Here is a 16,702-nt window from a genome sequence, read left to right on the forward strand (position 1 = left end):
TGGTAAGACTTAGGAGGGTCCGTGCCAAGTCTTCGGACTTAGTAATCTATTAGCTTCCTTCGAATAATTCATCTTCAAAAAAATTCGGGAAAGTCGCGACAAAGGTCTACCTAATATTTTCTCCACAAAAAAATGGTATTTTTGTATGGTAATCGATAAATGTAGACATTCAGAAGTTCAAACAAAACTAACAAATTAAAAAATCAAACAACATTAGTAAGTAATTCAATGAAAATAGAATAATTAAAAATTACTCCATTTAGATGACCAAAATAAGATTCGCAGTCTCTCGCTCATGGGATGAACCTCTTTGTCCTAATCTTCATCGTGATAAGAAATTAAAAATATTATTGGGTATTTGACCATTTCTCCCCGTGAGCAGATTTGGTGAACTAAAAATTACCACCACCCAGCTAATGATAATTCTATTTATAACCAATTTCATGCATGACCGGTTGAAGAAAATATATTCTTGGAGCAAATAAACATCCTAATTAATTTATTTGTGCAAGCAAATCACTTGTTAGCTGTCTACAAACAAGATCTAGCTGGCACCACCCGCTAGGGTGGCTCTGCTGGCACGGAACTCCCTCTCCCGAAAGAGAGGTCGAGCGTTCGACACCCCTGGGCTCCCGAAGGTTGAGCGATGCAGGGGAGGCTAGCAGAGACATCTAGGTGACTTACCCGGTGCATGCGTGTGGTGGCTAGCATGTGTACCCCCAGGGTTTACTCTCCGGCTGCCGGCCATGCAGGGATTCCCTAAGTCACCAAAAAAAAAAAAAAAAAAAAAAACAAGATCTAGCTGGCTATCGCCCCTCGGTCAGAGGGCGATTATTTACTATTTACATTGGGCATCAAACACAGCCCTGTCCTCTACCTAATGTTGCCTAGAGCCGAAGACATACTGACGTTTTTGCTCTACTCAAGAGCTTGGTTCATCATCGGCCGGTTCATGCTCCAGGCATCGAGAGTCCGATCGTGATCGTCTGAGTCCCGTTGTTGAAGGCGAAGAGACAGGCATTGCCGAGCAACGCAAGTGTCGGGTACACCCTAGATGTGATGCATGTCTTGCCTCCGGCCCCGAAGCTCTCCTCCACGGAATGATCGATCTGGACATTACAATTTCGTTTACAAATTGAATGGATGCGCGTCCGCAAAATTCCGCCCAATTTTGGCGATTTCGCTACCGACCCTCCAACTGGGACGAGAAATGAGTTAAGGATTGAGGATGGACCATATCCACTTACCAGACACCTGAGAGAAATCTTCCCATCGCTCAGATCCATGTCCAAGAAACCAGCAAAATATGGTTTATAGATTCCTGATTTGAGAGACGAGATGCATTTACCCCAAAAAAAGGAATTAAAGACGTAATCATAATTCTAGTCCATCAAGAAACCTATTATGAACAAGAAAGATCGCATGATATAAAATCAAATATGACAGACCTCCTTGCATCAGAGCACATGAGCACTTTGCGCTTACTTTTGTCATCGGCTTTGAATATCCTGAAGAAGACAGGGGTGAACTCTTCCAGGTGCTTAGAAGCCAGCGTCAAGAGCCCGAAAGGCCCGACATTGCCTGGAACTCCCGACGCCTTCAAGCCACAGAGGTCTTGCGCGTTCACCCAGCTCGAATCGAATTTGCTCGGCCCCGTCCAGGCTCAAGAACGAGAACACCACGCCCACATCAGCCTACCAACATTGACAATGACAATATAAACTTGTAGGAACTTTCTTCACTGAAGCTTGTGTCATTATGCAGAAATCTTCAAAATCCTAATTTGTCCTAAAGCAAACCAATCAACATAGGAAACAAACACTAAGGCTTGGTCAGTTAAGAATCATGAATCAAATTATGGCACACTGGACTAAAGATCATAGAGCAAATATGTGAACCTGAGCTGTAATTCCCTTAAACTCGATATGTTCGCCTTTGTCGAGCTTGACACTGCTCATGTGAACATTTTGTCCCCGCAGAGTCTCTAGCTCTTCAACAGGCCATTACAACAGTTGTTTGCCATTGCTGTCAAGCCATATTTTCCTTGGAATCGTCTGCGTCAAAGCCATAGAATGTAACAACATTCTATTCCATTCCACTTACAAAATAACTCGAATAACTAAAATGAAAGCATGTCTAGAAAATGAGAACATGTTATAAGCGACCGTCTATCGTCACAGATCACGAAATCAGCTGCAATGAGAAAGCTTATTGCTACCATCATGTTATGTCTATTGAAGATCACCGCCTCTCTCTCTCCTAGAGTTCTCCATATCTCTCTCCTCCATATTTCTCTCTCTCTCTCTCTCTCTCTGGATTTCTCTAGATCTCTCCCTTCTCCAGAATATTCTAGCAAAATCCATCAAGAAAAGCTGCACCACTTCTAGACTTCTCCAAAGAAATCTAGTTGTGAGGCTATAATAAAATAATAATAATACTTCTAGAATAGTGTAGAAAGCTAGGAAAGTCACCAATTTTCCATCCTATAAATAGGAGCAACTTGCTCCTCATTTGAATGTCCAATGTGTGAGTAAGAAGTCTAAGGGGGTGTGTCGGTGTGTGTGCAGGGGTCTTGAGAGTGTGTTGAGTAGAGTGTGCTATGTATGCACGTGAGTGAGAGAAATTGTGTAGAGTTGTCTGAGTATTGTATGTGGTGTGAGAAAATATTGCAATAGTGAAAGTTATATTTTGTAAATTATATTTGTACCACGTTTCCACAAGATTCAACAATGTCATTTGTTTATGCAGTGGAATCCCTACTGCTAAAAAAACAAAATGTTGAAGCAGGATCAACTGATGACGAGGGGTGCGATAATCATAAGAAAAATGATAATAAGCTGAGTCGCAGAACATGTAAACCAATTTTGGTCTTGTGTTGTTTTAACTAAACAATTTTTCAGAAATGATAATCAAGAAAATTAATAGATTGCACCAAAAAGAAGAGAGGGTAAATCTCTTTAATCACCTGAATCCCAGCCCATCCTTTTTGGACATCAGACTGGACGGCATCGGACTCATTGGCCCAACCCCACAGGAGCCTCTGGCTGCTCCACCCATCGGCCGAGGTGTTATCCGGCATGTACCTGTCCTCGTCAGGGTGATAAGTCCCAATCGTGTAATACTCATACCGCGTTAGATCGAGGCTGACCTTCAGGACATGCTTCACACCGTGGCCGAGCGCCGACGTGTCCAGCCTGTTGGCGTTGTTCTTTGAAACCGGGAAGAAGTCAGGGCACTCCCACATGCTGGTCTTTGGCGCCGAGTGCAGCGGGTGCTTTGCCTTGGTCCAGCGGATGAAATCCCTGCTCCTGCATAAAAAATTCACATCTTGGTGTTATAACCATGTCATTGTTAAATGATAAGCCTAACCTAGTCCTAACACTCTCTATACTTGTACAATTGAATAATGAATTGCATGATGCCGAGAAGTTTTAGCATATTTTAAATATCAAATCTGGCTTAACATATGAAAAACAAAAACGGGTTTAGTGTCCATAATATATACAATAATAGATTCCGATCAACCGATTTTTGGATAGATTCCGACCCTTCTAGAACACTAGGGGAGCATGCGATTAAAATGATATATGATCACCCCATCAACCGATTCAATGATAGATTCCACTCCTACTTGAACGCGAAGGGAGTATACAATTAAAATGATATACTCCACATCGTGTTAGTAGGTTGCGCCACTAATTATTCACCGTACCTATACAAATATGCCATCCCCCGATGCTTCCTTCTGCTGCCAACAAGGATCTTCCGGTGCCCATCCTCGGACCACGCAGTGGTCGGGTCGCGAAAGGCGCTGGCGTTGACGCCAGGCCCAGGGTCAACGATGGGGTTGCTGTCGGGCTTGGTCCAGGAGGAGGGCCTGCCAGTTCACCAGGTCCTTGGATACCGAGTGGGCCCACACTATGTTGCCCCACACCGCCCCTTTGGGTTTGTATTGGTAGAAGAGACGGTACCACCGCTTGTAGTGCATGGGTCCTGCTCAATTCAACCATTTCACTCACATAGAGAAAAAGTACGATTCATGTAAGGTGAAACGCTTGCAAAACTTAATTAGATTAAAATTAGAAAGAAAGGAAAGAACGGGATGTTCATAAATTTGATATACCCAACAACGTGATAAATTCAAGTTAACAGTTGAATAAGAACTTTTCGATATCTTGTAAGAGTATGACAAATCAAATCGTACATTAAATATAAGGACATATGTTACGAAATCGCACGGCGATTCCAGAAATAATGCTCGCAAACAATTCACAAGACAGAATATAGTAATAAAATAGCAGAATCAGATTAACACGCCAGAAAATTTGTTATCGAAGTTCACCCAAACTTAGGTTACGTCTCCGCGAGAGGCACTCGCGAATCCACTAGATTTCGAAAAGTTGGAATACAACGACGATCTTCTCAAGATCGGCACAAAGAGATTGAGAACTCTCATCAAGAAAAAACTCACTTTTTTCTTCTCTCTTTTTCTTGCCTCTCTATTTCCTTTTTAGCGTCTTGACGGCTAGGGTTTTGCCATCGCTAATATATAGGTACCACTTTTAACCTAAAAGGAAATCTAATAGAAAAGACAAAAAAAGCCCCTAAAAACAAATATTTGGCTTTATCTATAACAATCTCCTACTTGAAGACAAATATACCAAAGCACCAAGCAACTTTGCATCCATCTTCTTCAAAAAATAGTAGTTGAAAAACTTGTGCCTCTGCGATACTCCTCATCAATCAACATGGAGTAATACCAATGGTAGTAGTACAGAAAATATGCTTCTCTCTGTCTACTACCTTGGTCATCATGTCAGCTAGATTTTTCGAGCCATCAATCTTTTGTAACTTTAATTCATTATCTTTCAATGCTGACCTGATAAAGTGATAACACTTCTTGATATGTCTAGTTCTTGAGTGATAAGCTGCATTCTTTGCTAAGTGCACTGCACTTTGACTATCACTCCACGGTGTGTACGGCGGCAAGCTGATGTAACTCCTCCATATAATCTTGTAACCACATGATTTACTTGGAGGCTTCTGTAATCGCTACATATTCTGCCTCTGTTGTCGATAAAACCACTATCTTTTGTAGTTAAGATACCCAACTCATTGTTGTACCTGCAACTGTAAAGACATATCCAGTGGTACTCTTACCACTATCTCGATCACCCGAATGATCTGCATCTACATAATCCTGCAACTCTAGAGATGTACCACCATAACAAAGTGAGTAATTGGAAGTACCTGCTAGATATCTCAATATCCATTTAACTTGCATTCCAATGCTCTCGCCCGGTTCTGCATATATCGACTCGCAACTCCCACTGCTTGTGCAATGTCTGGTCTCGTGCTCACCATGGCATACATCAAACTCCCCACTACTGATGCATATGGAACTACCGCCATCTCATCTTTCAAAGCTTGAGTGCTTGGACACATATCCTTGGAAAGTTTGAAGTGACTCGCTAGAGGATTTGCAACCGGTTTTGCCTTGTCCATGTTAAATCTCTTTAACACCTTGTTCACATAGTCTTCCCGCGACAACCATAATTTTTTATTTTCCCCGTCTCGATGATTTTCATGCCTAAAATATTCTTGGCCTCTCCCAAGTCTTTCATAGCAAACCGTGATGATAACATCTTCTTCACTTCTACGATTCTCTTCATATTGGAACTAGCCACAAGCATGTCATCCACATATAAAGATAGATACACAATGTCACCATCATCATATTTGCGAAAATAAACACAAAGATCGGACTCACGTATGCAAATCCTTTTCTTGCATGAAACCATCAAACTTTAAGTACCATTGCCGCGGAGCTTGTTTCAAGCCATACAAACTTTTTTTCAAGCGACATACCATGTGCTCCTTACCTTTGACTTCAAAACCCTTAGGTTGTGCCATGTATAATTCTTCATCTAAGTCATCATGTAAAAACGTTGTTTTTACGTCTAATTGCTCAAGATGAAGATCCTCCACTACAACTATACTTAGCAGAACTCTAATTGATGTCATTTTCACTACAGGTGAAAATATCTCGGAGTAGTCGATCCCTTCTTTTGAGAAAAGCCCTTGACTACAAGTCTCGCCTTGTATCTAATACTACCATCTGCTTCATTCTTAACCCCGTACACCCATTTGTTTAATAAAATTTTTTTTTTGTGGGCAACTTGGTCAACTCCCAAGTTTTGTTTTGAAGTAACAAGCTCATCTTATCTTTCATAGCACACTCCCACTGCAAGTGAGACGTGTTTGCCTTTGCCTCATCGTAAGTCTCCGGTTCCCCGAATCTGTATATAAGACATGGCTCGAACAAGATTAGCCGATGGATAAAAATTACCTTTGGCTTTCTCACACGTGTAGACCTTCTTAAGACAGGTACTTCAAGGTCATTCGTTTGCTCCGAATCACCGCGTTCTTCTTGAACTACCTCTTCACCGATAATAGGCTCATCTTGAACCTCTCTTTCAGGGTGAACTTTGATCTACCGGAAACATCTTCACGGGCATTATGTCTAATTCAACATACTCTGGTTGTACTACCTTCTCATGCTCTATCTCTGTCTGACGATCCTTGTACATCTTTTCTTCATGGAATACCACATTGCGACTGCGGATGACTTTGTTATTCTCATAATCCCAAAGTCTATAGCCATACTCGTCGCTACCGTATCCGATAAAGACGCACTTCGGGACTTAGCATCAAGCTTTTTCTATCCTCCCCGTCAATCAAAACATATGCAATACAACCAAACACCTTTAGATGTGAATAATTAATCTTTTACCTGACCACCGCTCTTGTGGTATTTCTCCATCCAACGCACTAGATGGACTTCTGTTGATAAGATAAACAACTGCATCAAATGTAGCGGCCCATAAGTGTAGCGGGAGACCCGCGTGTAGTCTCATGCATCTCGCATGTTCTAGAATAGTTATGTTCATTCTTTCAGCTACACCGTTCTCTTGAGGAGTTCTAGGAACAATTTTTAGCCCGTGTATGCCTTCTCGGCTCAAATAATTTGCAAATTCTTTACTTGTGTATTCACCACCATTATCGTATTTCAAAGCTTTAATCGATAACCTGTTTCTTTTCTACCATGGTCTTCCACATTCGAACATCCCGAATACTTCTGATTTTTCTTTAAAAGCATAGACCCAAGTCTTTCTTGTTGCATCATCAATGAATGTGACAAAATATCTCTTACCACCATAAGAGAGTTCTTGAGCAGGTCCCCATACATCAGTATGAACCAACTCTAGCATCTGGCCTTTATTTTGTCGCCCATTCAATTGAAAACTAACAGCCTTCTGTTTTCCATAAATGCAACTCTCACAAAAATCTAACTCAACTTTTGTAAACCCGGAAGTAATTTTTTCGAGTGTAACCGCACACCTTTTTCACCAAGATGTCCTAAACGATAATGCCAAAGAGTAGATAAATTACCTGTAGCAATTGTAGTTGCAACCATATCACTGATATTGTCTCCTTGGAGAAGGTAAAGTGTACCCGTACGCTTTCCCTTTGCTACTACTCTTACCCCTGAGGTTATCTTCCACTCTCCGTGGCCAAAGGTTATTACCAAACCTTTGATATTGCTAGTATGAGTACCTAGAGGGGGGTGAATAGGTATATAAAAGATTTTTCTTCAGTAATTGCACAATACTAGACAGTTGATGGATTTGAGACAAACGATAATCAAAGTAAGACTGAGATAAGAGAAAATTGAACACACGATTTATAGTGGTTCGGCTTATATCAAGCCTACATCCACTCTTCTTCACTGACAGCCTATTGGCTGGATTCCATTATGAACAAAAGAGAAGTTACAGCACGCTTTGCCTTGATTCCACAAAGTGTAGATGTTCTACCACACCTCCTCAAGATTTCTCACAAATATAGACTCTCTTTTGTATACAAGTATTCGCTCAAAGCAATTGTCTAAACAAAAAGAAGCTTCAGACTTTGGAATTCTTCTATCGCGCACTCCTTGAACAACTAAGACCGTCTTCCTTATATACTCATTTATGCCATCATACCCGTTGGCACTTACCAAAGGAATTCCTCCAATCTACCCGTTGGACGGAATTAATTAGGAAGATTGTTCAAGCTATTAAAGGAACGTGTTGATAGCCCATCAATCATGTTCGCCCATACAATCAAGGGATCTCGGTTTCCATAAGCGTAACATTCCAATAATATTTAGGCAATCACCGGATCTTCAATTATCGAGTCAATCTTCGATCAATCAAAGGACTCCGTTATGTCTTCTCCAACCACGAGATCTTCTCCAGTTGATAAGGTTAAATCCTTAACGAAACATCCGCCTGGATAACCTTTCTTCAACGGATTAGAGATCGTCAATGAGGATAGACTTTGAGTCTTGAGTCCGGGCTGTCCGGAGGTCTTCGGACTTTAAACAGCAGAGTCTGCAAGCCTTCATACTAGACTGATAGAAACGTTTTGTCAACTTCAAAACACTTCAAGAAGATTTCTCCAACAACCTTCTTGGTCAAGTTTACTGGTTGAAATCATATTTTTCTTTAATTCCGAAATATGCCTAGTTTCACGCAAAACTGGACGTCCTCCACCCGAGATGCTCACAGTCACGGTTCCTTTCCCAACAATTGGACACATGTGGCCGTTTCCCAAACCACTTGTCCAAAATCTCCACTAGCATAATCATCAAATATGTCTCTTTGCGAGGTGCAATGAAAAGAAGCGCCCGAATCAATAAACCATTTATCTCGTTGTCAAGTCAAACTCTGCGACAAACACAAGTTATCTAGCAAAAATTTATCGCTAACTACATTAGCACCTTGATTCTCATCTTGCTGCTTCTTTTTGTAGGCTTCACACCGAAACCTCCGGTGTCCGATTTTGTGACAAAACCAACACTCATCTTTTGCAACCTTTGTCTCTTACCCCTTGATTGTGATCTGCCACAACCGCTGAAATTTCCTCTACTTTTACTTCTTCCACGGTTCTCCACTGCAAGTGTCGTTGAAGATGTAGATGCAGAAAAATTATCTCCACCTGAGACTTGCCTTCGCATCTCTTCATCCATGATACTACTCACAGCATCATCAAGAGTTAAATCATCCTTCATGGTGCTCGAAATTCCCGCACTGCGGTATTGTAGCTTTTACGGAAGAGAACATAAAAATAATAAAGCTTGAAGCTTCATATCTAAATTTATGCCTCGCGGATTCCAATTGACCCGTGACCTGCATGAAACTATTAATATGCTCTGCCACAGAACCTCTATCAAATAACTTCATATTAACCAGTTTCTTCAGCAAAAATACCTGATTTGATGTGGATGGCTTCTCAAAAATATTCGTTAGAATATCCATGGCTTCTTTGCAGTTTTTGCTTTCGCAATGTGATACCCCGTCTTTTCGTCAACCCTAGACGAATCGCACCTAACGCCTTTCGATCAAGAATTTTCCATCCGGCTTCGCCGTCGGATCCACTTCCGCCATCTCAGGTTTCCAACCCTCAAGTGGTGCATAGAGATCTTTTTGATAAAGATAATCCTCTATTTGTAGTTTCCACCATCCGAAATCCTCTCCATTAAACTTATCGATTCTGATTTTATCTTCTGCCATCCTGTTTGCTTTCAATCGAACGTCACCGAAAAACCCTCGATGTTCTCGATTAGCCAACCTAGGCTCTAATACCAGTTGTTACGAAATCGTACGTCGATTCCAGAAAAATAATGCTCGCAAACAATTCTTCAGACAGAATATAGTAATAAAAGAGCAGAATCAGATGAACAAGCCAGAAAATTTGTTATCGAAGTTCACCCAAACTTGGGCTACGTCTCCGCGCGAGGCACTCGCGAATCCACTAGACTTCGAAAAAGTTGGAATACAACGACGATCTTCTCTCAAGATTAGGGCACAAAGAGATTGAGAACTCTCATCAAGAAAAAAACTCACTTTTTTCTTCTCTCTTTTTCTTGCCTCTCTATTTCCTTTTTCAGCGTATTGACGGCTAGGGTTTTGCCATTGCTAATATATAGGTACCACTTTTAACCTAAAAGGAAATCTAATAGAAAAGACAAAAAAAAGCCCCTAAAAACAAATATTTGGCTTTATCTATAACAACATATAGTGAGCAATGCCAATTCAAATAGACATATGTATGAAATGTTGGGTGCGGAAATTACCATTTGGATTTGCTAGATCATTACATTCGAGGTGGAGATTTGGAGTACGAAACAAGAGAGGAGAACAAACAAACAAAAAAAGTAAGTAGTGATTAGTTAGAGCAAGTGATATCACATGAATATAAATTCAAATAAAAAACCTTGGAGCATAGATCATAGCATCAGGCGAATTAAATTGGAAAATGGGGTTTTCATCAACGACTCCTTTTTCACAGCAACAACAGGCATGCGGCAGTACGAAAATTATTTCCTAAATTCATCCTTACTAATTACTCCCATGCTAAGACCCGACAGAGACCACAAGATGCGCACGGCACTCTCCACCCTTGTCGCACCGAAAGCTTATCTTCGAAGTCGACCCCAACATTTCATTGCGGCCAACTTGTTTTTGTGAACTTTCCGAAGATGGGGGCCAACCGACGTTGTATCGTCCTTATGTCGACCACATCCACTTCTGATTAGAAAATTTCCAGATATTTATGTCCCGAAGCTAAGGCACGAAGGATAATGCTAAGCCAGGCACAAAAGAAATTTTTAGTGATTTTTTTTCATAAAAATAATATTGTTTTTTTCACTTCATCCATGCAGCATTTCAAATATTTAAGCTAAAGGTAATATATCTACAGCGGCATTTTTCTCCCCATATTTTTCTTCAATCGCTATTTTTCTGGTCACTTCCCACATCAATTCATCATTCCCCTTCGTTTTATTTTTGGGCTCTCCCAAAGTCTGAGAGACGGGTATGCAATGGTTGATGAGCTAGAAAAAGCCCCAGGTTCTGGCCGCTTCCTTGATCTAGGCAACTATCGCAGGGTGGCCGTCGGTGGAGTTCTGTCTGGAGAGGTCAATTACGGGGATCGAGAGGGTGGCAGCTGTCGGAGGAATTTGATTACTAATGAAGATCAAGCATGTTTGATTGTTCTTTGATATTTTGATACATGATTGTAATTACTGTTCTTAAGATAAAATTTCCCCTATTACTGTTACTGTCACATTTAAAATAAACATACCTCCAAGATATATATCAAAACTACATAGATTCGGGTTTAGTAATAACTAAATTTCACTTTCAGAATTTCAATCTTCTCAAACTTATATTTAACAGAGAAGAAAAAGTTGAAAAAAGAATGTTATGGACAGGAGAGAGTTATTTTTCTTAGGACGGTTGTGCGGATGCTATTAAAAGTCAAAACCTACTCCCACTTGAATGAAAATCATTCTAGCTAGGTTATCCCTTTCTAAAAGTGGCACTCCCAGTTAGGTTGTGCATTATGGTTGCGTATGGGATTACGAGTAATGCCCGGGATACAGACGACTTGTCATAGAAGGTGCCATTTTTATTTTTATTTTTGACATTTTGCTACAGAAAAGGGAGAGGAAGCAGTGATCGATACCGATAACTAAAAATCGAGGCGAGCTCTAACTGAGGACCATTCCAAGAGTTAGGCAGAACATATTCAAGCTACCCAAAAGGATCCTACCTCATCATTTTAGAAAGTGACTCATGAATCGATTTGAATGTACTCTTGACGGATTTTTGAATGATTCACTGTATGGAGGCATTAACCTCTCCTACCTAATATCTTCCCTAGTTGATATTTCTAGATATGAAAACTTATGTATGAAACTTGAAAAAATAAATTAAACAAAGCATCGAGTATTATTTGGTTAGTTAATATATATGATGAGATGCTCTTAAATAAAATCTTCAGCAATGAGCTATCTAACTAATTATTGCACATGAAAAGATTACTGTAGTAAGCATAAGATGGTAGAGACATAATTAGATTAATGAGTCTCCTCTGTCAAGAGTACAATAGCGTCACGCCAATTAATGCTGTATAAGCAAAATCCAGTAAAAAGAACATTAAGGTTGAGAAACCTCGTGATGCATCTACTTTTTTCCATATCCCATACTGTCGCACTCGTCCGTCCTAAAGAAGAGCGTGGCATAATCAACCAGACGGGATTGGAGTTTTATTTTCGAGAAATGCTTACGTTACTGTCCTTAATTTATTGTGAAAATAAACTCAAGCGCATTCAATTTGGGATCTTGATCTTTGCGATCAGGGACTTGCTGTCGAAGCCCTTGCTGAAGAGGTTGTGGAAGAACTCCTGCTCGGTGAAGTCCCTGTAGATGGCAGGCCTCTCGGTACTCAGCAACTCGGGCAAGGGTCCATAGTAATTGCTCGATCCGCTCCGCCACTTTACCAGGTTAAAGAACATGACGATCGAGATCCTTGGCTCCTCAGCCGCGTTCGCGGCCACGCAGTGCTCCACGCTCTGGTACTCTCCGTTCGACACGATCTGTCATATGAACAAAGCAATTGCACTGGTTTCAGTAGGCATAATTAATGATAGTCACCAAACTGGAGATAAAAGATAAGAGCAGTGCACCTGGAGGAAATCACCAACGTTGACGATCAGCCCTCCGCGCACAGGGCTCACCTCCACCCACTCGCCGCCGTGCTTCACCCTCAGACCTTTCACCTGGTTCTGCACCAGCACCGTCAAGAACGACGTGTCGCTATGTGGCGTCAGCCCCACCGTCCGCTCCGGCTCCGGGCACGGTGGGTAACATATCCCCACGAACAGCCTCTTCTCCGAGAACGTCAGCTCCTTGAACCTCCCTCTCTCCAGCCCCAGCCCCTCGCCCAGAAGTTCCATCACGTTCTCCGCCACTTCCGTCGCGTGGCAGTCCCAGGCCACCACCTCCCCCCGGCATACCTCCGGTATCTCCTCCACTTCCGGTGGATCTGGTCCCATCCACACCTGCAGCGCGTCATGCCACGTCGCCGCCTTTGACCGGTACAGGTCGTTGTTGCTCGAGTACATGACTCCGCGGTTCTCGTCACGCCTGTAGTACTTGGACTTCGCCTCCTGCGGCTGCTCATGGAAGGCCTTGATGGCGTCTAGAATTTCGTCGATCGTTGAGACAGGCACGCCGTGGTTGATGAGCTGGAAGAAGCCCCAGGTTCGGGCTGCTTCCTTGATCTGGGCAACGATCATGGGGCGGCGGTCAGTGGAGTTTAGGTCGGAGAGGTCGATGACGGGGATCGAGAGGGTGGCGGCATTTGAGGAAGGCTTGAGCTCGGAGAAAGTGTCTGGAGGGTGGACGAAGATATCAGGTATGGAGGTGATGCCCGAGTCCGAGAGGCCCTTGACGCCTGATTTGGACTCGTCGAACTCCTTCACCGCCTTCATCCGGTCGTAGGCCGGGGCAGTCGTGTCAGCAATGGCGGCCGCCATTGATGTCGAGCTTTTACGATCGGCTTGATGAAATGTGTTTGTAATTCTAATATTGGCGATATCAGAGTATTCGTTTGCTTGCTTTGGCAAAGACATATACGTGCACAGACTTTATGCCATGTTCAGCGTGCTGTGCGGATGGTCAAATTGAAAAAAAAAAAAAAATCTCTTTTCTTACCAAAAATTTGAAGTACGCTTTAAGCTTTTGATTATTGCAAAATAATAATGTGATAATTTAGATTTCATTGTTTATTAAGTGCATACGCAGCATTATTACGGCAGTAGAATCATGCAATTGAGAAGACGGGACCAGAGCGATCTTATACAGGGACGCATGCTCATTTAGAACATAATTCATAGACAACTAACCTAATTTTCGCATATATACTATTATTTGGTTAAAATCATTGACTTACGAATATGATTTATTTGTTAGTACAAGTCGTGTTACATGTGATATTCAAAATTATTGATAAGTGCCGGTGCATGCATATGTCATAAGACAGGAGATCTATTTGGCACAACCTGAAAAATATCACATCTTGGAGTATTTGAAAAGGTAATGTGGGGATTTCACGCTTTGTCTCGTACAATTAAATTTTAATGCATGGTAAATTGGAAGATGGAAACCTTTGCTTTCGGGTTTGAGATATGAGATATGATTATGATTTGATGGATTTGTACATATCTAGAACGAACGAATCAAGAATGTCCAATTGCCACAATCATGGTGGCACATGATACCTAAAAGCATGGTCCATGAATAAAAGTCATGGACCACAGCGACCCCACCCACCTCCCCCCACACACAAAAAAAAAAAAAAAAAAAAAAAAAGAAAGGTCAAGGATCACATGCATGCGATACGAATACGTCAAGTACATGAATATGGCTCCTTAAACGATCTCCATATCTTAACTAATGGATGAAAAGAGAAAAAGTAAGTTGCTAACAAATGACAACATCCTATGGATCATCCGCATCATCTCATGTTACCATGTCGACAGTTCTATATAGCACAAGGAGAAATGCTTTCTAGTAACATATGCATCAATGCACCATGAGGTGAGTATTTAAATATGACGAAATGGTGACGCATGAGAAGAAAACTTTTCATAAAATTGTATTTTTCCGATCAATACTCTTTGAAAATAAATATGATCCGACAAAGTTGGGCTACAAAAATCGACAATGGTGACCTTACTAGCTATCTCGTTCATTTTCGTCGGATGAATATGATGACTATTTAATCAATGATCGTAGATATAAGTAAATATAAAAATCCTTCCTCTAATCAATGGAATGAACATATGACCAAGAGCTGTAGAGCTCGCAATTGCTTATTGCTCAACCTTTGTAAGACAACGCGAACAATAGGTTTTCGTAGTGATCTTACTTCAGTTCCATGGAGAGCTCAAGAAGTTATGCGTAGATTCTTTTATTTCTTTTCAAATCGAACCTTAGTAAAGGAAAAAAATTACTGTTGATTGGATATACGAACTGTTGGGAATGACTGATCCCCGAAAAACCGGATTCGACACTAAATCGAACCCCTAAACTCAAGCGGAAGACAAGCCCGGAAATCTAACACGTATCACCGATCCTAAAGCACACCACAGATTCGAGCGTACCTTTTAGCCACGATTAAACACCGACGCCAATGGAGGAAGAGAAATCTTGGTCCTGTTGATCCGGTGAAGCAAAAACGCTTTCGGGAGTCACTATTTCCCTTTTTTTGGAGGAAAACGACAGAGAGAGGGAGGGAGAAAAGCGTACGTCGTTTCTTTTAATTAAACGGTGTCTTTTCTCTCTCTCTCTCCTCCCTTTTATACCCCCTTCTTTCCACGGGCCCTATTCCCGTGGGCCGGGCTTTCGGGCCCAACTCGGGCGGACGGGCCTTAAGCCCAAATCAAATAAAGTCTTCATCTCCCACTCGCACATGGTGGGCCGAACATGATTCTCTTTACCTCTCTTCAACTTTCATACTGGTGAATAATCCGTGCGACCAAAGATACTTTGAGAGCTCGTTGCTATACATCTGTTAGGGATATGTAGCAGCTCATAATTGGGCGTCACACTTTGAGTAGATTTAGTATGCGGTACCTAGATCGATTGATCACATTTATATCTCCCTTGATCTCTTTTAAACATGATATATATATTGTATTCACAATTATAATTATCACAAAGACATTCATAATTGGTCGACCAGTGAATACAAAACCACAATGTGATTCTCCGAAATCGATCTTCCTCTTTCCTTCAAACTCTCAATTTCAGTCCAGCTTGCTTTTCTAGAAATGCCCCATTAGATCGAATCATCTCATGACCATTGGCAACACCCTAAGATAGCAAACACTAAATAGAAATCTTGAGAATAAGTAAGAGTCCTGAGGGGACTAAAAATTGAGGAACTCTTTTCCTCAAGAGTCTCACACGTCATAAAAGTTGAGATCAAACTTTTTGCCACTCTTATTGGTCGTCTCATGCATACATAGTATGAAATACGTATTACGGTATTAACTCCTTTCCCATGGAGCGTATGTCTGCACTTTTCAATACCGTACGATGATAGTTCAGACATACATAATGTCTAACTTGAGTTCACATATCTACTCAATCACAAAATTCATCGAACTCACATCTGGCATCATAGACAGATAAAGTAAAATATGTGGGGTATTTTACTTTCGGACATCATAAGTATTATGTCCTCATCTTAACACTTAGTTAAGGCGACATACGTATTTTAAGCTTGAGCTCTCGATTATCACATAGATAATAAGCTTAAAAACAATCTCATCTCTATTTATCACACAGTAAATAGAGGCGATTACCCGTGTGAGTGGGCTAATCTTTTATCTGTCCGACATACTTCCTCAACTTAAAATAATGCACCGAGCATCAAGATGCATAAAGATCATACTAAGATTCATAGGCATTAATAATGAAACAACACAAGTTCATTGATGTGAATGACTCGGGAAATTACAATATCCAAGACATCGTACTCTACGCAATCCTAGAGATTTTACATGACCACAAAACACATCTCTTGGTATTGGCTTTGTCATAGGATCTACTACCATTCTATGCGTAGATATGTACTGTAAGTTCACATCCTTTCGTGCAACCATATCCTTGACAAAGTTATACTTGGTATCTATATGTTTGGTCTTGCCATGATACTTTGGATCTTTGGTGTACGCTATAGCTGCTTGGTTATCACAGTTAACCAACAATGGATTTGCAGCTTTCTCATTAACACCTAAATG

The 16,702-nt window shown here is 41.2% G+C and overlaps 1 protein-coding gene and 1 pseudogene across 1 annotated transcript; both read right to left on the reverse strand.

The window, feature by feature from the left end:
* Positions 1–796: 796 nt before the first annotated feature.
* On the reverse strand, positions 797–3,988 carry LOC120292117 (annotated as a pseudogene).
* Positions 3,989–11,938: 7,950 nt separating this feature from the next.
* Positions 11,939–13,515, reverse strand: LOC104447583 (1-aminocyclopropane-1-carboxylate oxidase homolog 4). Its single transcript, XM_010061307.3, has 2 exons — positions 12,578–13,515; positions 11,939–12,487 (listed from the first exon to the last, which is right to left on the reverse strand). The coding sequence occupies exons 1-2, from the start codon at positions 13,427–13,429 to the stop codon at positions 12,221–12,223; spliced, it is 1,119 nt and encodes a 372-aa protein (XP_010059609.2). The 5' UTR covers positions 13,430–13,515; the 3' UTR covers positions 11,939–12,220.
* Positions 13,516–16,702: the final 3,187 nt, after the last annotated feature.

Source organism: Eucalyptus grandis, chromosome 1 (assembly GCF_016545825.1).
Source record: "Eucalyptus grandis isolate ANBG69807.140 chromosome 1, ASM1654582v1, whole genome shotgun sequence".
NCBI lineage: Eukaryota > Viridiplantae > Streptophyta > Magnoliopsida > Myrtales > Myrtaceae > Eucalyptus > Eucalyptus grandis.

Bases quoted from the DNA above. Each gene is read 5' to 3' on its own strand.
- LOC104447583 (XM_010061307.3), bottom strand. From the start codon at position 13,429: ATGGCGGCCGCCATTGCTGACACGACTGCCCCGGCCTACGACCGGATG. The intron at 12,488-12,577 runs GTGCACTGCTCT...TTCATATGACAG, and splicing joins ACGTTGGTGATTTCCTCCAG to ATCGTGTCGAACGGAGAGTA.